Raw genomic sequence first — 21,289 nt, 5'->3', positions numbered from 1 at the left:
TTTCTCTAGATGTTCTCACTGGCTCTGGGGTCACTGAGGATGAAGAGACCACAGTAACATCCGGCTCAGATGAGACAGTAAGGGCAGGTGGAGACTCATCCATGGCACTGGACCATTTCCAGGATGCTGCTATGGACTCCTCCATCCTCACTGCACACACTAGTCTGCGGACATTTCAGATCCTACAAAAATGCACAAACACAATACAAAAGCAGTCATTTTAACAGCACAATGTAATTTGATTTCTGTATTAGAAGTAACAGAATGATCTTACTTTATATTTTTGGTTTCAGGTTTTCCCTTTTTTTCCACAAATGCCGCCGTCATCTTGCCTTGCAGGTCCTGCTCCACCACAAAAGCTCTGCAGCAAATGCACAGGAATCAAGAATCAGAAAAGTGCTGTGATAACTCTGTTTGAAATTACAATAATTAAAATAAACTACAACTTTTATTAAAAGCAGAGTTAAAAGATGCTTTATTCATTTCTGTAGTATACTCACTGAGAGTCTTTGATGGCAGCATTCCTTCATCAGTCACTCTTCACTGGATAAACACATGTGTGTCTCATCTGTCCCTGTAATATCCAGACAAGAGTCAAGTCACCTCTGTGATTTATCTGCTCAATACTGCATTTACATGTTGTGTTAACTCGCATTTTATCTAACACAAGTGCTCCACAATTTATCTACAGTACTAATGGACAAATAAAATAGATAACGTATGTTTAGATACTTTATGTAGATTTGTTTATTAACATTACATACATTCATCTAAAGCAGTGTTGACAACACTGAATTCTACATAATAGCACACATACATCACTCAGATGTCTGTTCATGTTGTGATGTGCTCATCTGTAATTCTTTTAGAACATTTTCCTGTCAGATATTAAATATACATTTAGTAATCATCTTTAAGATGTATATGGTTTATGTAAATTCACTTTGGTGACGTCAAATTGTGATGGCTAGACGACTGGGTCAGAGCATCTCCAAAACTACAGCTCTTGTGGAGTGTTCCCGGTCTGCAGTTGTTAAAAGTGCTCCACAATTTATCTACAGTACTAATGGACAAATAAAATAGATAACGTATGTTTAGATACTTTATGTAGATTTGTTTATTAACATTACATACATTCATCTAAAGCAGTGTTGACAACAGTGAATTCTACATAATGGCACACAGACATCTCACTCAGATGTCTGTTCATGTTGTGATGTGCTCATCTGCAATTCTTTTAGAATATTTTCCTGTCAGATATTAAATAAACATTTAGTAATCGTCTTTAAGATGTATATGGTTTATGTTTATTTGCATTTATATAGAACATTATACTATTGACCATTCTGATTGAATCAAGTGGAGGGAGGAGATGAAAAGGCACTGATGCATATGTGAGAGAGGCATTTCCTGCACCACCCCTCTGTGGGGTGTCTTGAAGATGCCAGTGTATTGTCTGTTTCTCAGGAGATCAAAGTATCTGAGTTTCTTTTATCCTTACGGTAAATACAAGTAAATGATATTAATTCACATTACATGTGTTATATACATCTATCAGGCATAACATTATGACCACTGACAGGTGAAGTGAAAAACACTGATTATCTCTTCATCAAGGCACCTGTTAGTGGGAGGGATATATTAGGAAGCAAGTGAACATTTTATCCTCAAAGTTGATGTGTTAGAAGCAGGAAAAATGAGCAAGCGTAAGGATTTGAGCAAGTCTGACAAGAGCCAAATTGTGATGGCTGGATGACTGGGTCTGCAGCTCTTGCGGGGTGTTCCTGGTCTGCAGTGGTCAGTATCTATCAAAAGTGGTCCAAGGAAGGAACAGTGGTGAACCAGTGGCGGCCAAGGCTCATTGATGCACGTGTGATCTGATCCAACAGACGAGCTACTGTAGCCCAAATTGCTCAAGAAGTTAATGCTGGTTCTGATGGAAAGGTGTCAGAATACACAGTGCATCTCAGTTTGTTGCGAATGGGGCTGCATAGCCGCAGACCAGTCAGGGTGCCCATGCTAACCCCTGTCCACCGCAGAAAGCACCAACAATGGGCACGTAAGCATCAGAACTGGACCACAGAGCAATGGAAGAAGATGTCCAGGTCTGATGAATCACATTTTCTTTTACATCATGTGGATGGCCGTGAGGCCCCACCTCACAACTTACAAGACTTAAAAGATCTGCAGCTAACATCTTGATGCCAGATACCACAGCACACCTTCAGGGGTCTAGTGGAGTCCATGCCTCAATGGGTCAGGGCTGTTTTGGCAGCAAAAGGGGGACCAACACAATATTAGGAAGGTGGTAATAATGTAAATATATATATATACACACACACTTTCATGAATGGGAGGCTCTGTAAACGTGTTGTCACGTTTTGTGGTTCATGCAGGAAGTATGTTTAAGGGGGTGCTGCTAGGCATGTAGGGGTCTGAAACCAGTTCCAGTTTTAGGTCTAAATATAAAGACAACCACAAAACCTCACTATTTGCATGTGTTTTCATCTCATGAATAATATAAGAAGAAACTCGATTAATCAGAATCTTTCTTTCCATTAAGGAAAAAGCAGAACGAACAGAGAACATCATCAGCATCGTGGGTTGGGGATGGTTTCAGTGTTCTGTGAATTGGTTGCCATAGAGATCACAAAGCACTGGCTCTGACGTGCACCCAGTTTTAGATTAAAAACAGGAAACATGAAGACTTACAATAAATCAGCTTAAAGGCATTTTCCTGTCCATCACATGTGTTTGAGGGAGTCAGTGACTGCCAGAAAATGCCTTTAATGCACTTTATTAAACAAACGCATGCAGGTCTTTTCCGATCAAGGGTTTCTGTCATTTTTAACTTTGAAGAGTCCTCTTTCTTTTTCAGCCTTCCTCTCTCTCTTTCATTTTCTGCATCTGTTATTCTCAAGTACAAACCCACTTTAACCCTACATAACCCCCTGCCCTTGTCAACTCTTCAAAAAGACCATTTGGTAGAAAACCCCTACAGGGGTCTCCTTTACTACCTCCCCTCAATGAGGAAACACCAGCTACTGTATGATGCCATGAGAATCTGTAACTGACACACTATATGAAACATGCAAATAACATCAACCACAAAGGGTGCAAGGAGAGAATGGAAACTTCCTGTTTGGCTCGTGATGTGTTCTTCTGTTACACCAAAGGTTGAATTTGCCATACAAGAACGCCATACTTGCAAAACAGTGGCAAAACGAAAGGTAGCGGCTCTGCCGTTTTCAACAGCATTTCTATTGTGTGAAGACTTTTAATGCAACAGATGGAGATTTTTAGGGCATCTGTGACCCTCTTAAGTCTCTGTCTCTTCCATAGCAGCCAATCTGAAACTCAGAGCATGTGCAAAGGTAAGAGCTTGTTTTTTGTGATTTACTTTAAACATTCATTACAGTGGGTAATTACATTTGTTTTTGTAACCTAATGTGTTAAGGCTGATTCAGTCATATTAAATAATTTTAACTGATTCGCTGATAGCTCATGAAGCATGTCTTGGCTTATTTGACAAAAGCCTTATTTAGGATGGGACAGAATAAGGCCTTGAGCAGTGGGACCAATTTTTAAACGCAGGGGCTTCGAGTCGAGAGGTCTGCAGTGGCCTGACAGCCCAAAACAAGGCACTACAATTATAAAAGTGAAATACATTGTTTATATTTGTGTGAGAATCAAGATACTTGATACTTACTCAAACCTTCAGTTTGTCTGTTTTATCAGCCGTTTGGCAAATCACATTTTATGAGGTTGGAATTACAACAAACTAAAGTAGTAATTCTTAATTCTGATATTAAATCTCAATTTGGAGAAATAAAGTCAAAATGTGTATTACGTTGAAATTATGAAACATAAAGTCAAAATTACAAGATACCATAGGACCTTTTATTTGTTTACATCCCAGCAAAAAGTGTGTGGGATGACAGGAATGTGGGAAATGCCCTTATGGTTGTCAAATATAAATACATAATCATATATACGAGGAAAAAAAAACAAAAAACAAAACAAAAAAAAATATATATATATATAAGAAAAACTCAAAATATTTATGTGTAAATGCATACAAGTGGCAAAAGAATTCAAGAAATTTTACATCTTGAAAACTTGAAAATACAGTCTAACCGACTGAATGAGGTTTGTTAACTGAAATATTGTGCAGGCAGACACATTTAAAACCAACTTTACCACAAACATCTAATTTGCGAGGCTGCAAATACAATAAAGTACATGAACAGTGGCATTTTGCAAAAAATATTACATTTTGCAACAAGCTGACATGTTTGGCACTGACATTCTGACAGGAGAAAATGAAATGACGAGGGAGTTAATCATTCTGCAAAAAGATGATTCAGTCTTTCCTTTTTTCCTACAAAGTGAAGTTCATAGCAATTTGTTCTAAGAAACTTTGTCTCTGACAACATTTCTCCACTCTTACAGGCAAAGGTTAATATTTGTGAAATTAAGAAACCAGTCAAAACTGTTCTTCAGTTTTGTTATTCGGGCATTTAACCTTTTTTCAGCTTGTTTTTTTATTTTTATTCCCAAGAGTTTGGTATATTGGAAAGTGCCTTTTTTACATAAAGTTACTCCGACCACTAGGAATTGAAAAGACAACAAACATAATTTACTGTTCTAATCCATAATAAAAAAATCAAAAAGTGTATATACTATGGTAGCTTAAGTGATCTTGAGAACAGAAGCCATCGTTTGTTAATAACGTGGGTGACTGGTGATTTGTGGGTTGCATAACCACTTCTGCAAAAACCACAGACGAAGTAAAAAATGTAATATAAGTATATATTGTACCAATCACAGATTTTAGATTTTAAAAGTTAAAGCTTACAAACTGTGTATTAAGCAGTTCTAAGATGTTATTGTTGTTTTGTCTCCTCTACACCGCAGGTAATCTACCACCAGTTCATCATGTGGCATTGAATAGCAGTGTTACTGTACCCTGCCCCGTACTCAGTGCACCAGAAATGGTCTTCAGATTATATAAAGGCTCAGAAGAGATCTTTTTTATCAGCGTTAATAATACAATCATCAGCAAAAATGACAACAGCCCGAGGATGGATTTCACAGTTAATGTTGCGGATAACAGTACCAGTTTTATCCTGGACGGTGTAACAATAAATACTACAGCTCTGTACACCTGCGAGGCCGAGAGAATCTTTCCCCCTCCATTTCAGCAAGTGGAGCACAAACCACAAACCATTGTGTTTGTTGAAGGTATGTTTACTATGGTTGTTACAGAACAACAGACATTGTCATTGTCAACAGCATTACGTAGAGAATTAAAGCAACTGGCAATATGATTAGCAATTGTTTTGTAATACAAACTTCATTATTTGTGCTCTGGTTAATGTACAGTTAAAAGTCACATTTTGCATCACTCCTTTTCTCGGTGTGTGTGTGTGTGTGTGTGTGTGTGTGTGTGGTTCCGGTATTCCCTACTTTGTGGGGACAAAATGTCAAAATTTCCTCACAAGTATAGCAATACCCCAAATTTTTGATCTTGTGACATTTTTTTGGTGTCCATGAGAAAAAACAGTTAAATATAAATCTTACTAAATAATTTAGTATGAAAGGATTTTTTTTTAATGTAAAAATGCAGAAAGTTTTCTGTGAGGGTTGTGTTTAGGGTTATTGGATTGAACATATAGTTTGTACAGTATAAACATAATTATGCCTATGGAAAGTCCCTATAAAACACGGAAACCCAATGTATGTGTGTATGTCTATGCGTGTGTGTGTGGTTCAGGTATGCCCTACACTATGGGGACAAAAATATCCCCACAAAGATGACAATATTCAAAATCCTTGTCCTTGTGGGAACATGTTTTTGGTCCCCCTGAGGAAACAAGCTTTTGAATCATACAGAATAAATTATTATTTTTAAAATCTAAAAATGCAGAAAGTTTTGTGTGAGCGGTAGGTATGGTATTGTACCATATAATAACCATTACATCTATGAAATGCCCCCCTAAAACATGGAAACCCAACATGTGTTTGAACAGAGAGACCAGTTAAACAGCATTCTGTCTGTCAAGATGTCAACCACCTGGTTTTTTGGGTGGTGCTTGGAGCCATGACCATATATGGGCTGTTAACGACTTGCATCGTTTTCATTCTGCGGGTAAATAATTATATTTACATTTAGAAAAAGGGTCATTCAATAGAGTATATTTCTATAATTTAATACAATGTATTACAGAGTATTAGAAAAGTTATCCATTTGATTGATGCCTCATGAAAAATCATGCAGATATAAGACTGTGGCTAATATTTATGGCTAATAATTTTTAAATATGCAAATTACTGTAGTAATCATGGCCTCTCATTATAATATTAGTTAGCAATGCAGTGTCATTATATATGATATTATATTATTTCAATAATAACATACAGTGATTATAGTGATTACATTTTTTTTGACAGTATCATTTGGCAACAAATATTTAGTTACTTATGGATTGACTTAAACTTTGGCTTCAGGTCTTTGAATGTTGACTAAATGATATGTTGCACTTGGTTGATAATTGTATTTGTTATGTCTTTCCCATGTATGCTTATCAGATCAAGTTGAGTCAAATGGATACTCCCTTCAAGGTCAGAGAATGCAGACGGAAATGGCAGGGGGTTCAACATCCAACCTGGCAGGGCTTTTACATAGACACTGTAGTATGAGACTATCTGACAACATTTAACAAACCCAGTCAAGAACGACCACTAAAGCATCACATCACATCAGCCATGTTTTAAAAAGGGCACACTGCATTCTGAGAAAAATTCTACTACATTTGACATTTTTCACAGTTTTATATTTTCACTTAACCCATTATTAAATGTAGCCAAAATGTAATTAGCTTTGCTAGTATTTTTTTTTGTTACGTTTATTTGCAAAATAAATAAAACAACCTTTTCCCTTTTTGATACTGTATGTTTGCCTGTCTGAAAGGAGGCCTACTATAGACTTTTTTAAGACCTTTTTTTTTTTAAAATAAAGCAAATTATATGTTAACCCAAACCTGCACAATGATTTACTAGATCCACTTCAACATTCTCAGACTGTGAACTACTTTTCTTTTTAAGAACATCCCCAAAAGGAGATTTTGCTGTTTTCAGCTATTTTTTCCCCCAAGCTCTCTCTCTCTCTCTCTCTCTTTATTTGCAAAATAAATAAAACAACCTTTTCCCTTTTTGATACTGTATGTTTGCCTGTCTGAAAGGAGGCCTACTATAGACTTTTTTAAGACCTTTTTTTTTTTTAAATAAAGCAAATTATATGTTAACCCAAACCTGCACAATGATTTACTAGATCCACTTCAACATTCTCAGACTGTGAACTACTTTTCTTTTTAAGAACATCCCCAAAAGGAGATTTTGCTGTTTTCAGCTATTTTTTCCCCCAAGCTCTCTCTCTCTCTCTCTCGCTCTCTCTCTCTCACACACACACACACACACACTGGAAAATGAGTGTGAGTAAGAAAAGTTAATCTAATGAAAGCTCTGCGGTTACGAGTTCTGAACCTCTTACTGGTATGCCTGAAGCAACTTTTGTTTTATCTTTCTGTCTTTCCTGTACCTTCTCACTCTTTTTGGTGATAAACAAGCAATAACACAGGTCATCCACTGGAGGGAGACGCAGGACTTACATTCCATTAACCAAGAGCCGCTAGTTTGAAGGGCACTGCCAACTGCTGTTAACTCATAGTGAGTCTGTTACTCTTGTAATTCTCCCTCCCTTTCTATTATCACCCCACCCTCTGTGCTAACTCTTAAAGAAATGTCTACCCACGCTGCTCGCTCATCAGAGCTGCAGCGCACTTTCCAGTGACTACAGTTCCACGCGCACAGTCATTCTCTCACAGACGCGCGCGCAATGGGTGCGCAAAATATTTTGGCGCGTATTAATATATAACCTTTTTAAAATATACTATTAAGTTTAATATCGTGAATAAGTGGTTTTAAATTGATTTAGAAACCTATACTCCTACCAGTTCTCGTGGGTCAATGGATTTACAGAAAATGAACGAAAATCAGATCCCGTTTTGGGAATGTTCAAGAACCCCAGACAATTCCAGCTTTAACACGTCTGCGTTGGAAGTTAACGCCACCTGTAGCAATGCGTCAATAATTCAGAAATTCAAACCCACACGACCAAAAGGTAAGGGCAAACTAATCCATATCAACGTTATATTGTCTTGTTTTGCTGTTGCATATGTTGTTGTTGCTTTTTTTCCTAGTCATTTTGACGGGAGGCTATAATACAGCATGAGATAAATAGCAGGAAACACATGATACGCTCAACCTTTGCTGATGGTACAAACCAGTTTTTTCCCCAGTACAAATTATTCATTATTTATATACTTTAGCTATACCAGCGTGCCTTAACATTAATTATGAAATCAACCATCCTCAAAGCAATTGTGCCCCAGCAACCACTACCTCACTTATGCATTAAAGATAAACTTCAGCAGCTTGTTTTTCAGTATATTGTGCATGCTCATTAAAGATTAGTGGTTATTTTTCTTTTAAATAGTAAAACAGTATAGTTAAGGCGAGACACTGCAGGTGAATAGGGTAAAAAAAAATAACTACTAATTATCACCTTACTTACCCAGTTGATTGATTACATTGATAATTGCAAAAAAAAATTTGTATTACAAGTTTTCTAAAATGTTATGCTTAAATATGCAAATGAGGCATTATTTAATGAAATATGCATACATACATTGCAAACATTTCCAGTACAAAATCGGAACACTGGATGAAGTCAGTTTCAAAATTCTTGTTTATTTTTTTTGACATATTAGAGTCAAATGTTTTTACAGAGGGAATGTTGGGTATCTCTTTTTGTCACTCCATAATTCAGAAAATACTTTGAAGTTTGAACAGCCAGAAAACAATATATGTTCACAATTTTTGGGGAAATAAAATGTTGTATATAATCAAGCAAATTATATATGAACAAATCCCTCTGTAAAAACCTTCAGAATATAGACAGGAATAAAAATGTAAAGTTTGGTGTGTGTAAGTGCTACTGAAGTGGAGATTTATGGCTCAGTGTAGGAGAAAAAAACTCATTTTGAGAAAACAGCCTTTAAAGATATGTATTGTAATTGAAATCTATTGACACAAATAGATAAAGTGCTATAAAAGAAACACTTAACAGTGTCTTTTGGATGTTTTCTTTCCACTAGTCTGAAAAAACACTTTATGAAAAGCCAAAAAGCCCAAAATCTCAAAATTGAAAAAACAGTGCTTTTGCCTGCAGTGTCTCCCCTTAATATAATCAAGGAGTTTTATATTATAATAACAGTGATAAAGTTAATATTTTCATTTTGTATTTAAAGAACTATGTCAGAGGTAATGTTTAGTGTAATTAAACCCCAAGGATGCTCTTTGCATTTTTTTCAGCTCACATCATTATCATTATACTTTCTGAACATGCAAATGTAGTGTTTACTTCATTAGGACATGAATTTTTTGGGGGGGATGATTAGATAGGCCACTAGTTAATAGGCATCCAAAACCACAACCTCAAGAATGATTTATGGGCATGAGAATGATATATGGGCTATTTCTAAAAAATAATTTTGTTTTAAATCTATCCATTTGTGCAAGGTTGTGAATCAGACTGACAAGGGGAGTGTTAGTCTGGTAGCAGATTAAACTCCCTGTAAGGCTCTTTAGGCTACACACTGTGGCCAATAATTTCATCTTCTCATTTCAAACATATGTATTTGGAGATATCCAACTTGACATTGATGAACCTAATAAAACCTCCCAGCTGGGAAAAAATAATTCCATTTGATTTTATGCAGAGTCTTACCTCTGATTACGAAACTGTTACAGAATTTCAGTCATCTTTTTCTATTTTATGGATCCACAAATTTTATACATTCACACATTGGTGACTCACTCAATGGTTCCGCTCTTCAAAAAAGTTGGCGAGATTATCTAGTTTTAGCTTTCTCATTTGAGAGTGTTCTGATGTGTTCACTTACAGTGTAAATTATGAAAGAGGGTGGTATACAGTCGTCAAGAATGTGATTCATGCATGAGCATAAATGTGGAGCAGGAGTAGGAGAAAAAAATGCAGTAGGTTTCGAACAAAATCATAGATCGCCTGTTCTTAAAGCATTCGTAAATCACATTTTATCAGAGACATAAATGCACACATGTAAACACATATTAGACCATCAATATTCTAGTACCAAATGTTGTCCTAACTAACCCAACTGGGTTATTTGAATGTACATTCATTTGTTCCAGTTCTATAATTGTTGTCCCAAATAAGTCAAGTCAAATTCCTTGTGTGTGTAAACATACTTGGTAATAAAGCTCTTCTGATTCTGATTCTGATTCTGATAATTGCCATGCTTGATATATATATATGTATGTTTAGTAATGGGACATGGCAATTATAGGACTGGAACAAACTAATTATACATATATACATATATATATATATATATACACATTCTCTGACTGGAGAAATCCCACTAGGTTAAGTACAAGGGTTCAAGTTGTTGCCGCCTATCATGGCCCCATTTGGTAGATGCAACTAACCATCTGGCTACAAAGAGCATATTACTCCATTGACATTCATTTAGAAATATCAGTGTATTCTGATTAAATAATATTTTTTTAAGCAATATATGGGCCTGATTTTGTCCAAAGAGTCTTAAAAGTGTAAAGAAAATCAACACATTTTCTCCTATCACGGCTCAGTATAGTCACTAACATCTGTATAAAAAACAAGCAACCTGGTCTTGCCAAAAAACCCTAAAATAAGCAAATTGTCTCACCAAAATAAACCTAAACAAATGACCCCATTAAAATAATAATCAGTAAATACATCTCTCTATGTGCAAACACATGCACGCACTTATGGAAAGGAAAACAGCATGCATTTAGGAGCTGAGGAAGGCAGGAATGAGGAATGGCTATTGATAATGACATCATAGAGTATGGGTTGAACAGTAGGTGGGGATATATGACAGCTGCTATTAGTAGGCACTAGCAAGCCCAAATACATGACTGGCTTCTGGAAATAAGCCCACAAAAAACGGCAACCCATGACTCCCAAACTTATAAACAACTTTGTGAAAAAACAAGCCGCTTATAATTAGAGGACATGGCAGTAGCATGTAGTGCCATTAGCATTGCTATAATGCCATGTCATTTGCAATTTCATGTGATTGACAGCAGAATTGAACACTCATGACATGAGCAAACCTTACAGATTTCAAATTGCGTACTCCCAAAGTTTTTCTGCGCTAAGCGATGAAGAGGCATTGGGATAAATGGGAGTGCTAATACATAGCTTGTTTACTTTAATGTGGATCATTTAATATAATAATTTTAAAACCACAAATGTCAGTATAAGAGTTTGAACTATTTCTATACAGTTGCGAATCGATGACAATGCATTAGTATGGAGGTATGATTGAATAGACAGCTCTAGAAACGAGGAGAGACATATTAGCCTACCCCATGTTTTCCATGTGAAAGGGATGTTTTTCTCAGTACGTATCTTTTTTTTTAAAATTACAAATTGTAAGGGTCTGACTAAACATTTATATTTTGCTGATTATATTTTACAAATCTATATCTCTTTAATTCTGACTGCTAATAGCCTTTCAACACCTCTCATACTTAGGGTGACCATAGGGGCCATTTTTACGGGACGCACCCTTGCCAGGATTTCTATATTGCCTAAAATATACAGGTTTTGGCTGTTAGCACTGTGCAGATCGATCGTTGTATGACATTATTTCACGAGAGCTATTGAGAGCAGAGCAGACGGCTCCTTATGCTTTCAAATCGCTCTTGCGGTACTTTGGTGTCATACAACAATGGGTGCGCAGCTTCAAGTCGAACAAATTTTGATCGTTCTCACCTTCTCACGCACAACGCGCCACGATTGGTCGATTATGTACAATACCTGTATGTTATTGGTCAAACTACTTTGGATGTTTTAGGCAATATAAAAATCATGGCCAGGACGTGCCCCATATAAATGGCACATACGGCCACCCTACTCATACTCCACTGACTAGCTGTCTTCTCCATCCTCCTCTCTCATCTTTCTTTTTCCATTTCTGGTATCCTGATATTAGCTGCGGCATCTCTTGCCAACTACCTGATGGAGTGTGAAGTGTGGCATTTTGGGATAAACCACTCAGTGTCGTTAGGAGGAGCCCACATATCTAGTATCATTACATCTAAGAGCAGTTATTTTAGGGTACATGTGGTAACTGACAATTGAAAACACAAAATCATACGAGAGTTGGGGTATCTTCACTTGTCCAACTTTCCTCACTCCCTATGACACCCCTGCCTAATTGCCATTGCAGCATGAATAAATTATGTGGTAATATAGTTTGACTGCAGCTGCTTTAAATGTATGTAGTTGTTGTTGAGATGGGATGATGCTAATAGCTCTTATATATGTTAACTGTTGAGGTCCATATACAATATGATGGAACAATAATAGAGCTAATTACAGGAACTCTGTAAAAACCGTTTCATATACTAGACTGAAGTGTTGACAAATTAAAATGTCTCGTGTTGTAATTTGCAGTTGCCTTGATAAAAATGTATTGGCTGAACAGCATATTATACATTTAGCGAACAAACAAATAAATCAAACAGGTTAAATAAAGAAGCGTTACTGAGGACAGTTATTAAGTTTTATAATGTTGACTGTGGTGTAGTGAAAAATTAGATAATTCTTTACCAAGTAAAAAAAAACAAAAACTTCACTATCTGCATTGATGTAAAGGTTGGATGCTGTGTTTTCTTTGGCACTGAAATTGAACAGAAGCTCTTAGCATTAGACTTTAGCACTGTGCCTGAATAAAATGGCTTTAATTTTTAATTGACTTCAAATTACAGCAAATCCTTTTACCCAGTCTAATTTCATGACATTCTAAAAATCACAGACTTTACTGTGTGACTCCCATTGACTCATTTTAAATGTATTCATCAAATGAATAAGGACCGATTCATAACACTGGCACAAGCAATGCCTCTAGATAATTTCCATACAAGTAGACTTGACATGAAGAAAGCAGCTGAACTGACCAATGAATAAAACATCATAAAGATGAATTATTGAATAGCATACATCAGTGCTTGAAGGGTTACACAGGCTGAAGAATAGTTACTCAAACTTTGTTCACACAAAATAGAATGCATCATATGTCACGTGTTAAGATAGGGAAGGGCAAGGACTCAATTGCAGAGTGTAGATGTGCTTTTATTTAAAATTCTAAATCAAAACAAAAAGGCAACAAACTACCCTGTGGGGGGAAAACGCTTCCTGGCTGGTAGTGGCAGGACTAGAGCAACACAGCACGGAAAAACAGGAACACTTCAACAATCAACCACAACAATCTGGCACAAACCAGAGCACACATGGAGAATAAATAGGAAAGGAAATTAGGAGGGTAACGAGGGAGAGCAGGTGGGGCAAAATGAACTAACAATAAGATAACAAGGGGACAGGGTCAAGACTTTCGATAGGAGAGCAGGTGACACAAAGAAAGTGTGCCCGACTTGTAGCTGTGCAGTCTGATCAGCGTCTGACTTGAAGCAATGCATAGCAATTAGAAATTTTGTCCGACTTGAGACGGTGCCGACACCACGTTACTGACGTATGCCATCAGAGTACCATAAAAGTGATTTGAGAGCAGTCTGCTGGTTCAGCAATTTTCTAAACTCAACGATGACAACGATCACATGTATTTCATGTTTATTCTGACACTTTCACTCCTACTAAATGTTCACAAATTATAACAGTAAAAACTTAATGGAACATTAATGTTATATTTTGTCATGTTTATCAAAATAAAACAATATAAATTATAGACCCCACACAATTGTTATTAAATAGTATAGACTTATGCATAACTTTATTCTCGTACATACAGCATTGTATTAAGCAGTAGGGGAGACCGTAACAGGGTGCAATTGTAACAAGGGGCAACTAACTAGGGCTGCAACAAACGATTGTTTTGATAATCGATTAATCTAACAATTTTTACAATGATTAATCGACCAATTGTTGATTATTTCACCAATTAATCGGTAGGATTTGTTCTATTATTGTTATTTTACAATTAGTTAAAATACTGAGTTAAACATTCTAATAAATAAAACAAGGTAATCACTTCAGCTATGAAGTGAATGTCAAATGTCAAACAATTATATTACTATTGGACAATTACAATTATTTGTACAATACAAATGAATATTGTAACAAAGTTCATAGTTAGGGAAGAAGGAGGCGGGAACTGGCGGACATTTAAACAAAACTTTAATAGTAAAATAAACACAAAACAGCGTGACAGCCCCTCGCGGACAACTGTCGCGCACAAACAAAACCAAAACACAAAATAAAGTCCAGGCCTGGTCCTCTCTCCTCTTTCACTGTCGTCACTCCTCCTTTTTATCCTTCCAGAGCTCCTCCGTGAGACTCGAGACCGGTGAGTGGTGCAGGTGTCGCTCATTATCAATTACTCCACCGGCCTCGCTCCGTTCCCACGGCTCTCGGCCCCGCCCCCACTAGTCACAAATATATTTGGCACACAAAATGAGATGACAGAGAGTCTTTCTCATTCACCATTTAATGAATTGTTCTAAGAAGTAATTGACTGACTGAATGATGCATCTTTCTGCCTAACATCTCATTTTGTAAGTCATATATGGAACAATATAATGTGCTAAGATATTTTATTTTCGATAAATGATTTTATCCACATTAGCTCTTCTAAAACATCATATAGTGTTATAGTAATCAAAACAGTCCTGAGTTAGATCAAGCTTTAATCTATGCAAACCAAACTATCAATTTAATGTAATGATTTTTTTTAAAGTTATTTGTATTTATTTATTTTTGCATTCACTAATAAAAAAGATTATATCATTAGCTATCTCAACACTGGACATCTGCTATATAGCAGAACATCAAGTTGTAATTCTAACTGAAAGCGAGACTGACACTGTGAAATCTGTTTTTTTTCTTGTTCAATACTGTAAAGCTACGTGTTTTAAATAATTCTATTGTATAAAGCGCTATATCAATAAACGTGACATGACTGAAGTGCCGATTGCAGAGCTGGTGCAAACCTATCCACATCGCTATGATCAGATGCTTTCTTAACTGCTGTTTTCTCGCTGCTGTCAGTTTGTGTTGTGTGTTTTTCGTTATTTAAAGGAAAGCACGCAGCACATATTTACATATTCATTTAAACTCTGCTTTCAGCAGCATCAGGTTCGGCTGCAGAGTCTGTCCCTGCGTCTCAATGTTCATACTATCCATCCTAAATAGTATGTGAGATTAGAATAAGTTTGTCCCAAAGCATAGCATGTTGAAAAGAGTATGTCAAAAGTCCCTGGATGGTCTACTATTTCAGGTCGATTTTTGAAGTGTGGATCCGTGCACACTCTAATGGCTAATATTGCCCACAATCCATTGCGCTTTGGTAAAGGATTCTGTCCAGAACTACAACGCGTCAAAAAACTACAAACATGGCGGATGTGCTCGACCGGCAGTTAGGTAGAGAGACTTAGAAAAAGGGGTTTGAGTTACTAATATTCAACATTTAACCTGGTAAAAAACATTTATTTAATGTTATCTGTGTTATATTTAATCTGCAACAGCAATGTAAACTTTTATAAACATCCGTTTGGTCGTTAACTTTTAAATGCATCATTATGCATAAAATATGAGTTCTCGGCATGAAAGACCCGCGACTGGCAGATCAATGTGCTACTTCTTTTCTCTCCAATACGGTAGGAAGTTAAATGAAATGCAATGTGGAGGATGTTAACTGTGACAAGATGATTGACAGGCCAGTTTAGAGTGACAGGGTGCGTGTATCTATGCGACAGAGCGTCCGTTAAAGACGCAGTTGTGTGACGTGATAGTATGTCCCAAAGCTTGCCTACTCTTCTACTACACACTCAAAAGTGTGTACTTTTTCTTCACCAAAAGAGTACATATTTTAAGGGCGTAGTATAAGTAGGCACATTGAGACGCAGCATGTATCTTTTTCTCTTGAATTTTATTCTGGGAGAGCTGAATTACAGTCTTGCGCTACAGCGCCACACTGGTCAAACCTCATTATTGCAGGCTCTTACAATAGGTCATATGAGATCAAATGACTATTCAACAACAAAAATATTTGTAGACAATTTTGTATTGTCGACATTGTCAATAATGTCGACTAATCTTTTCAGCCCAGTTGTAACACACTCAATTCCTCCAATCAGAAACAAGATAGAGTGATGATGTTTAATCTGCACATGGCCAGTAGGATTCTCTCTCTGCCTGTGAAAAAGGAGCACAATAATTTCACCTCAGCATAAAAGTTGCTTTTTGGATGTACAGTATTTTTCTTCTGCTGTCTAAAGTTTAGATGACTGCTAATTTGAACTTACATACATTGTATCTCTAGGTTATTGATAAAAAATTAAAATGAACAACCTATGCTAATACGTAGGCGTGTCTTGCTAGCATACAAGAAACACACTAGCACACGATTAATGTATGAGTAAAATATATTTAAATAATATACTCTGATTTCTTGCATTTAATTTAATATTATAGTCTTGTCCTTATTAGTGAAAATATATCAATTGTGTTATTAATAAGTGCACCTATATTTGTTTCTTGTATCAAAAGATGACTAGTGTATTTCACGTAGTCTGCGAGTTAAGGAAAATGTAAAAAAATGTTACAATTGCCCCCGGTCCCCCCTACATAAAGTATTGAATGATAAGTGTTTCTGTTGCTACATGAAAATGTCTGAAACATCTGTGCATTTGATAAATATTGTGATAAAGTATGCAAACATTGCACAAGTGTCACTACAGGAAGTATGGTGCGTTCAAGTCATGTCGAATAGATCGTATTTACGAGTTGAACACACATGAAAGCCACCACAAAGTCGTTATTATGAGTGGGAAACTCGAAATTTTCTTTAAGCCCCGAGTTTCCGAGTTGGGGGCGTGTCAATGAGAAACATGGCGGAATCGATGGATGCAACGTCTGTAGTTGACGGTAAATTTTTCTGCATGTCTGACAGAGGGAGACAGAGAGATTGCCAAAGTAAAACATAAATCACAATACTTATAGGTATTAAGCAGTGACATTGTCAGGCTTTTTATTTACAAAAAATAAGCTTTTTGAATGTGGCAGGATTGTAATATAACAATTAATAACAAGTTTTTATGCGATACAGATTAAAGTGGCTTCATAAATTACTTTTTAAAAATATTAAAAACGCAAAACACACCTGATGCGAATTCTTTGCTCTTCATTTTCTATAAGCAGAGTTAACAGACCCTGTTGTATTTTCTTGTAATTTATTAAAAGAAGGTACACCGCCATCTTGTGCCGACTAAACTGACTTGAACGCACCTGACGTCGTAATTACGACTTGTCAACTCGTAAGTACTAACGTCCCAGGAGGACTTGAACGCAGCAGTAGAAGTGTCCAGCTTGCTCCATTTTCAACTCCTCCCCCAACTGCAAACAGCCAGTCTCACCAATTGGTTACACCCAGCCCGAGCCATGTTTCTAAGTTGAACACACTTAGAAACATACATGCCAGAAGCCATGTGCTTACACCAAACATGTCAATACAAGAGCAGATGCACTCTAAAAAATCCTGGGTTATTTTTTTAACCCAAATGCTGGGTTGAGCCATTTTTGGGGTTATTTTTTCAGTGTTTGGGTAGTTTTTGTGTTACCCAGCTCCTGGGTCAGACATAACAACCCAATGTTTGGGTAGCCCAGCGCTTTAGTTATTTAACGCGGGGATTTTGCCTTCTCTTCTGGAGAGAACAGTTCTAAGCGCCATCGAATTGATGCATTTCTTCGGTAAAATACAGGTTTGTGTACATTTTATTTTATATATAAAATCGTTACTGCGCTGTATATCGTTCAATTTCATGTAGAGAAACATACAGGCGCACGGTGTAATCACCCAACGTCAGTCTTATCGCGTGATGGAAAAGCCTGATACTCTGCATAAAATAAACGATTTTATTCATAAAGATACAGAATACAAATACTTTGGATGTTAAAATATTTCCTCAGAGCTGCTTACTGCTTGTTTTGGACAGGTTATGAAGGCAGTGGCAGTATAGTTTGGCTATGAGTGAAACGCAGGGCGGCGGTCTCAGCCGTGAGCAGTTCCCCACCAAACACAACTCCAGCTCGGGCACGAGAGCCAGCGCCATTACGGTGGAAACAGAATAACAGACTGGTCATTTACACGTGAATTAGTTCTGTTTAATGTTTAATATTTACTTTTAATGTTTGTTAAACAAGTTTAAATAAGCAATATGTATACATACAAACAATAAACAATGCTGTAAATGATAAATAAAGGAAAATAAAGGACGTTATCTGGGTAAAATTACCCCCATATGTGTTCTGTCCTATATTTCCCCAGCCCTTGGGTTAAAAACAACCCAAATTGGGTTGTTTTTAACCCAGTGTTTTTTAGAGTGTGGCTAGTCATACACAATCCCAAACCACATGCTCAACAAAAATGACACAAGACTAGACAAGAGCATATGGTCAGGGAGCAAACACCCAGATCATGCGCTCAAGAACAAGATTAACAAAAGTGACAGGATCCTGACATAATATCATTGATTAATAAATGTACCCTAAATAACTGCATTTATATAGATTTTTATTCTGTGACTTAGTAACCTGGTAGTTCCTATTTAATTTGATATTAACCAGATCTGACTTGCAAGGAGTAGCCAGCTTGTAGGTACTGCTCCTGTGAAAACAGGTTCTGCTCCCAGCAGAGCTGCAAGACAAATGAACAGAAGAAATGTCAGGGCAGGTCAGGGGAATATGAAAAGTGAGGAGCTGTCACAACAGTAACAGCTATGACACTACATGCAGACTGACACTGAACACTAGAATGAGCAATACACTATACCATTGGGATGACATTGGATTAACTGTAGTGGTGCCGACACCATTGACTGTGACTGGAGGTGCCACAACTTCACAAATGTCAATTTTATGCTTTCTTGAGGTTTCCATTGTACTCAGAATTCCATCTGTTTATGCCCAGGGACAAAGAGCAATGTTTATACATTCTGTTATGAAACTGCACCAAAACAGGGAGTAAAAAACAGAAGGATACTTTAAATCAATCTCTGCTAAACTGTTCTTGATTCTGTGCTACAGAATGCATGTTTATATTAGCTGCTGTTAAATGAGCATATTTTTTGCAAATATTTCTAATATACTTTTGAGGATCTGAAGAATTGTAAGAAATACTGAAGAATCCAAGTGAAAAGCTTATATGTAAGCACAATATGCCAAATGTACACTCAGGGCCAGATTTACCTCTTTTCGTGACATAGGCAAAACACATTTTTGGGCCGCCCTTCCCTATTAAAATAATAGGCCTAATATTACCACCCAAGCAAACAAAATATTTCTTAATCAGTGGAAACCGTTACAGTTTTTTCTATCGCAATAAGTGTTTGCGTTCAGTCAATAAAAATTGAATGTTCTTAATTTGTTTGAGAACTGAGAAAGACCATTCCATTAATAGACGCGGTGACGTGGCCGCATAACCACTTCGGGAGTGCATTATTTCTCTAATAATTTTAACGGCCAGTCACAATCACACATCAATTGTTCAGATGATTTGTTTCAAGACATTTGACATGTTTCTGTCCTGAAATCTCGTGTGTTGAACTAGCTAATTTTTTTTTATTGCTTTTATATTTACATAACAAAATTCAACAACACTAACATGCTATGTTAACACAAACTTACAACAAACACATAATACATTCACAAACAAATAATTAACCAGAAAAGGTAAATAAATAAATAAAAATATGTATATATACACAGTATACATATACACATACCAATTTCACAGTTCTAATTTTAGATAGTTTTACATATATAAATTAGGTATAGAAACTCACATCATGTTTATTATATGTCTTCAAATATCCTATCAAATACATCTCCATTATTTTCTCCTTCCAAGAAAATCATAAAGGGTTTCCAAGCATCCTCAAAAGCCTTATATCTGCCCTTAATAATATATGTTATTTTCTCCAATGACATGTTTGTTGCCAACTCCTTTAACCATCTCCCAATACTTGGTGTACTAGCTAATTTTTTACGCACCTCATCCCAAACCTTCCGTTGCAAATTTCAAAATGTCATTTTAGAGCTAATAACAGAGGCTTGAGCCATTGATATTCAGGCTAAGCAGTTATTAATGCAGTCTAACGCAGTTATTAGAGAGAGAGAGCGAAAGAGAGAGAGGGAGATTAACTGCGTGTGAATACTTGCGTCTGTGCTTCTCTCAGCAGAATTCAGCAGCAGCGTCTACTAATAGCGAATCTTTAAGTTGAACTGCTTCAAGAATCTCGCTACTGAGAAATGCAAAACTATTTTATTCATAAATTCGCGGGGCAGCCGCAGCTCTGACAACAAGTTTCTGTCCACGTCTCTGCGTGTGTGCACGAGTGCGTGTCTGTACTGTGTGTGCGTCTGTGAGAGAGAACGGGAGAAAGAAAGCGTGATTTCTGTAGGCCTACATAAAAAAGGTTGAAGACATGGAAATAGTGTGTCATTTTTACCCTATTGTTTGTTATATTTATTTGCTCGATGTCTTCTGGTGTTTTTGGTTCTTTTACTGTTGTAGATATCCCATAGTATAACAAAAATATTATATATCTCTTCATTGTGTTTGGGCCCCCCCTGGATTAACAAGCATAGGCACGTGCTTAGAATGTCTATGCGTAAATCCGGCCCTGTTTACACTGCAAAGGTAGTGCTGCTTAGAGGTGGTATAAATGCATTTACACTGCATTAAATAGCTGCAATTGCAGCTGTTGTCACGGAACTGTGTTGATAAACACACGAAGACGAGATGAAGATAAGCAGTCTTTAATAAATCCAGAGATAGGTAAATCCAAACAAGGGAAGGCTGGCGACACACGTAACACTGAGACCCGACAACCTCAAACTGAACAGACAGGAACCTAAATACACAGACCAAACAAGGATAACAAGACATACCTGAACATAATAAAAATCAATAACCATGACAACCACTAACAAAAGGCGGGAACAGTGAAAACACAAACAAAGTCCATGTGGTTGTGATGGATTGCCTCCCTCCCGGAAGGCGCGACCTTGTGCTGCAGAGAGAGAGGGTAGGAGATAGCGGAGGGATGGAGAAGGGATGGTGAA

At 36.8% G+C, this 21,289-nt stretch overlaps 2 protein-coding genes across 4 annotated transcripts in view; both read left to right on the top strand.

Annotated features, from left to right (window-relative positions):
• Positions 1-3,162: 3,162 nt before the first annotated feature.
• On the top strand, positions 3,163-6,992 carry LOC107705030 (uncharacterized). 2 transcript variants are annotated; one of them, XM_016508144.1, is made up of 4 exons: positions 3,163-3,374; positions 4,918-5,244; positions 6,033-6,151; positions 6,592-6,992. In XM_016508144.1, exons 1-4 carry the CDS (start codon positions 3,281-3,283, stop codon positions 6,700-6,702), a joined length of 651 nt encoding a protein of 216 aa, XP_016363630.1. In that variant the 5' UTR covers positions 3,163-3,280; the 3' UTR covers positions 6,703-6,992. The 2 variants fall into 2 exon arrangements, with proteins under 2 accessions (XP_016363630.1, XP_016363631.1); XM_016508145.1 differs by lacking the exon at positions 6,033-6,151.
• Positions 6,993-7,985: 993 nt separating this feature from the next.
• Positions 7,986-21,289, top strand: part of LOC107705035 (cholecystokinin receptor-like) — a 47,138-nt gene continuing 33,834 nt past the window's right edge. For both annotated transcript variants that reach the window (XM_016508148.1, XM_016508149.1), the window contains exon 1: positions 7,986-8,182. In XM_016508148.1, coding sequence (XP_016363634.1) covers positions 8,029-8,182 — 154 coding nt within the window. In that variant the 5' untranslated portion in view covers positions 7,986-8,028. The remainder of the gene's footprint in view (positions 8,183-21,289) is intronic.

The sequence above is a fragment of the Sinocyclocheilus anshuiensis genome, unplaced genomic scaffold (genome assembly GCF_001515605.1).
Source record: "Sinocyclocheilus anshuiensis isolate Anshui unplaced genomic scaffold, SAMN03320099.WGS_v1.1 scaffold2533, whole genome shotgun sequence".
NCBI classification, from domain to species: domain Eukaryota; kingdom Metazoa; phylum Chordata; class Actinopteri; order Cypriniformes; family Cyprinidae; genus Sinocyclocheilus; species Sinocyclocheilus anshuiensis.
Note: the sequence above shows the minus strand (reverse complement) of the source record. Positions and strands in the feature narration are given on the sequence as shown.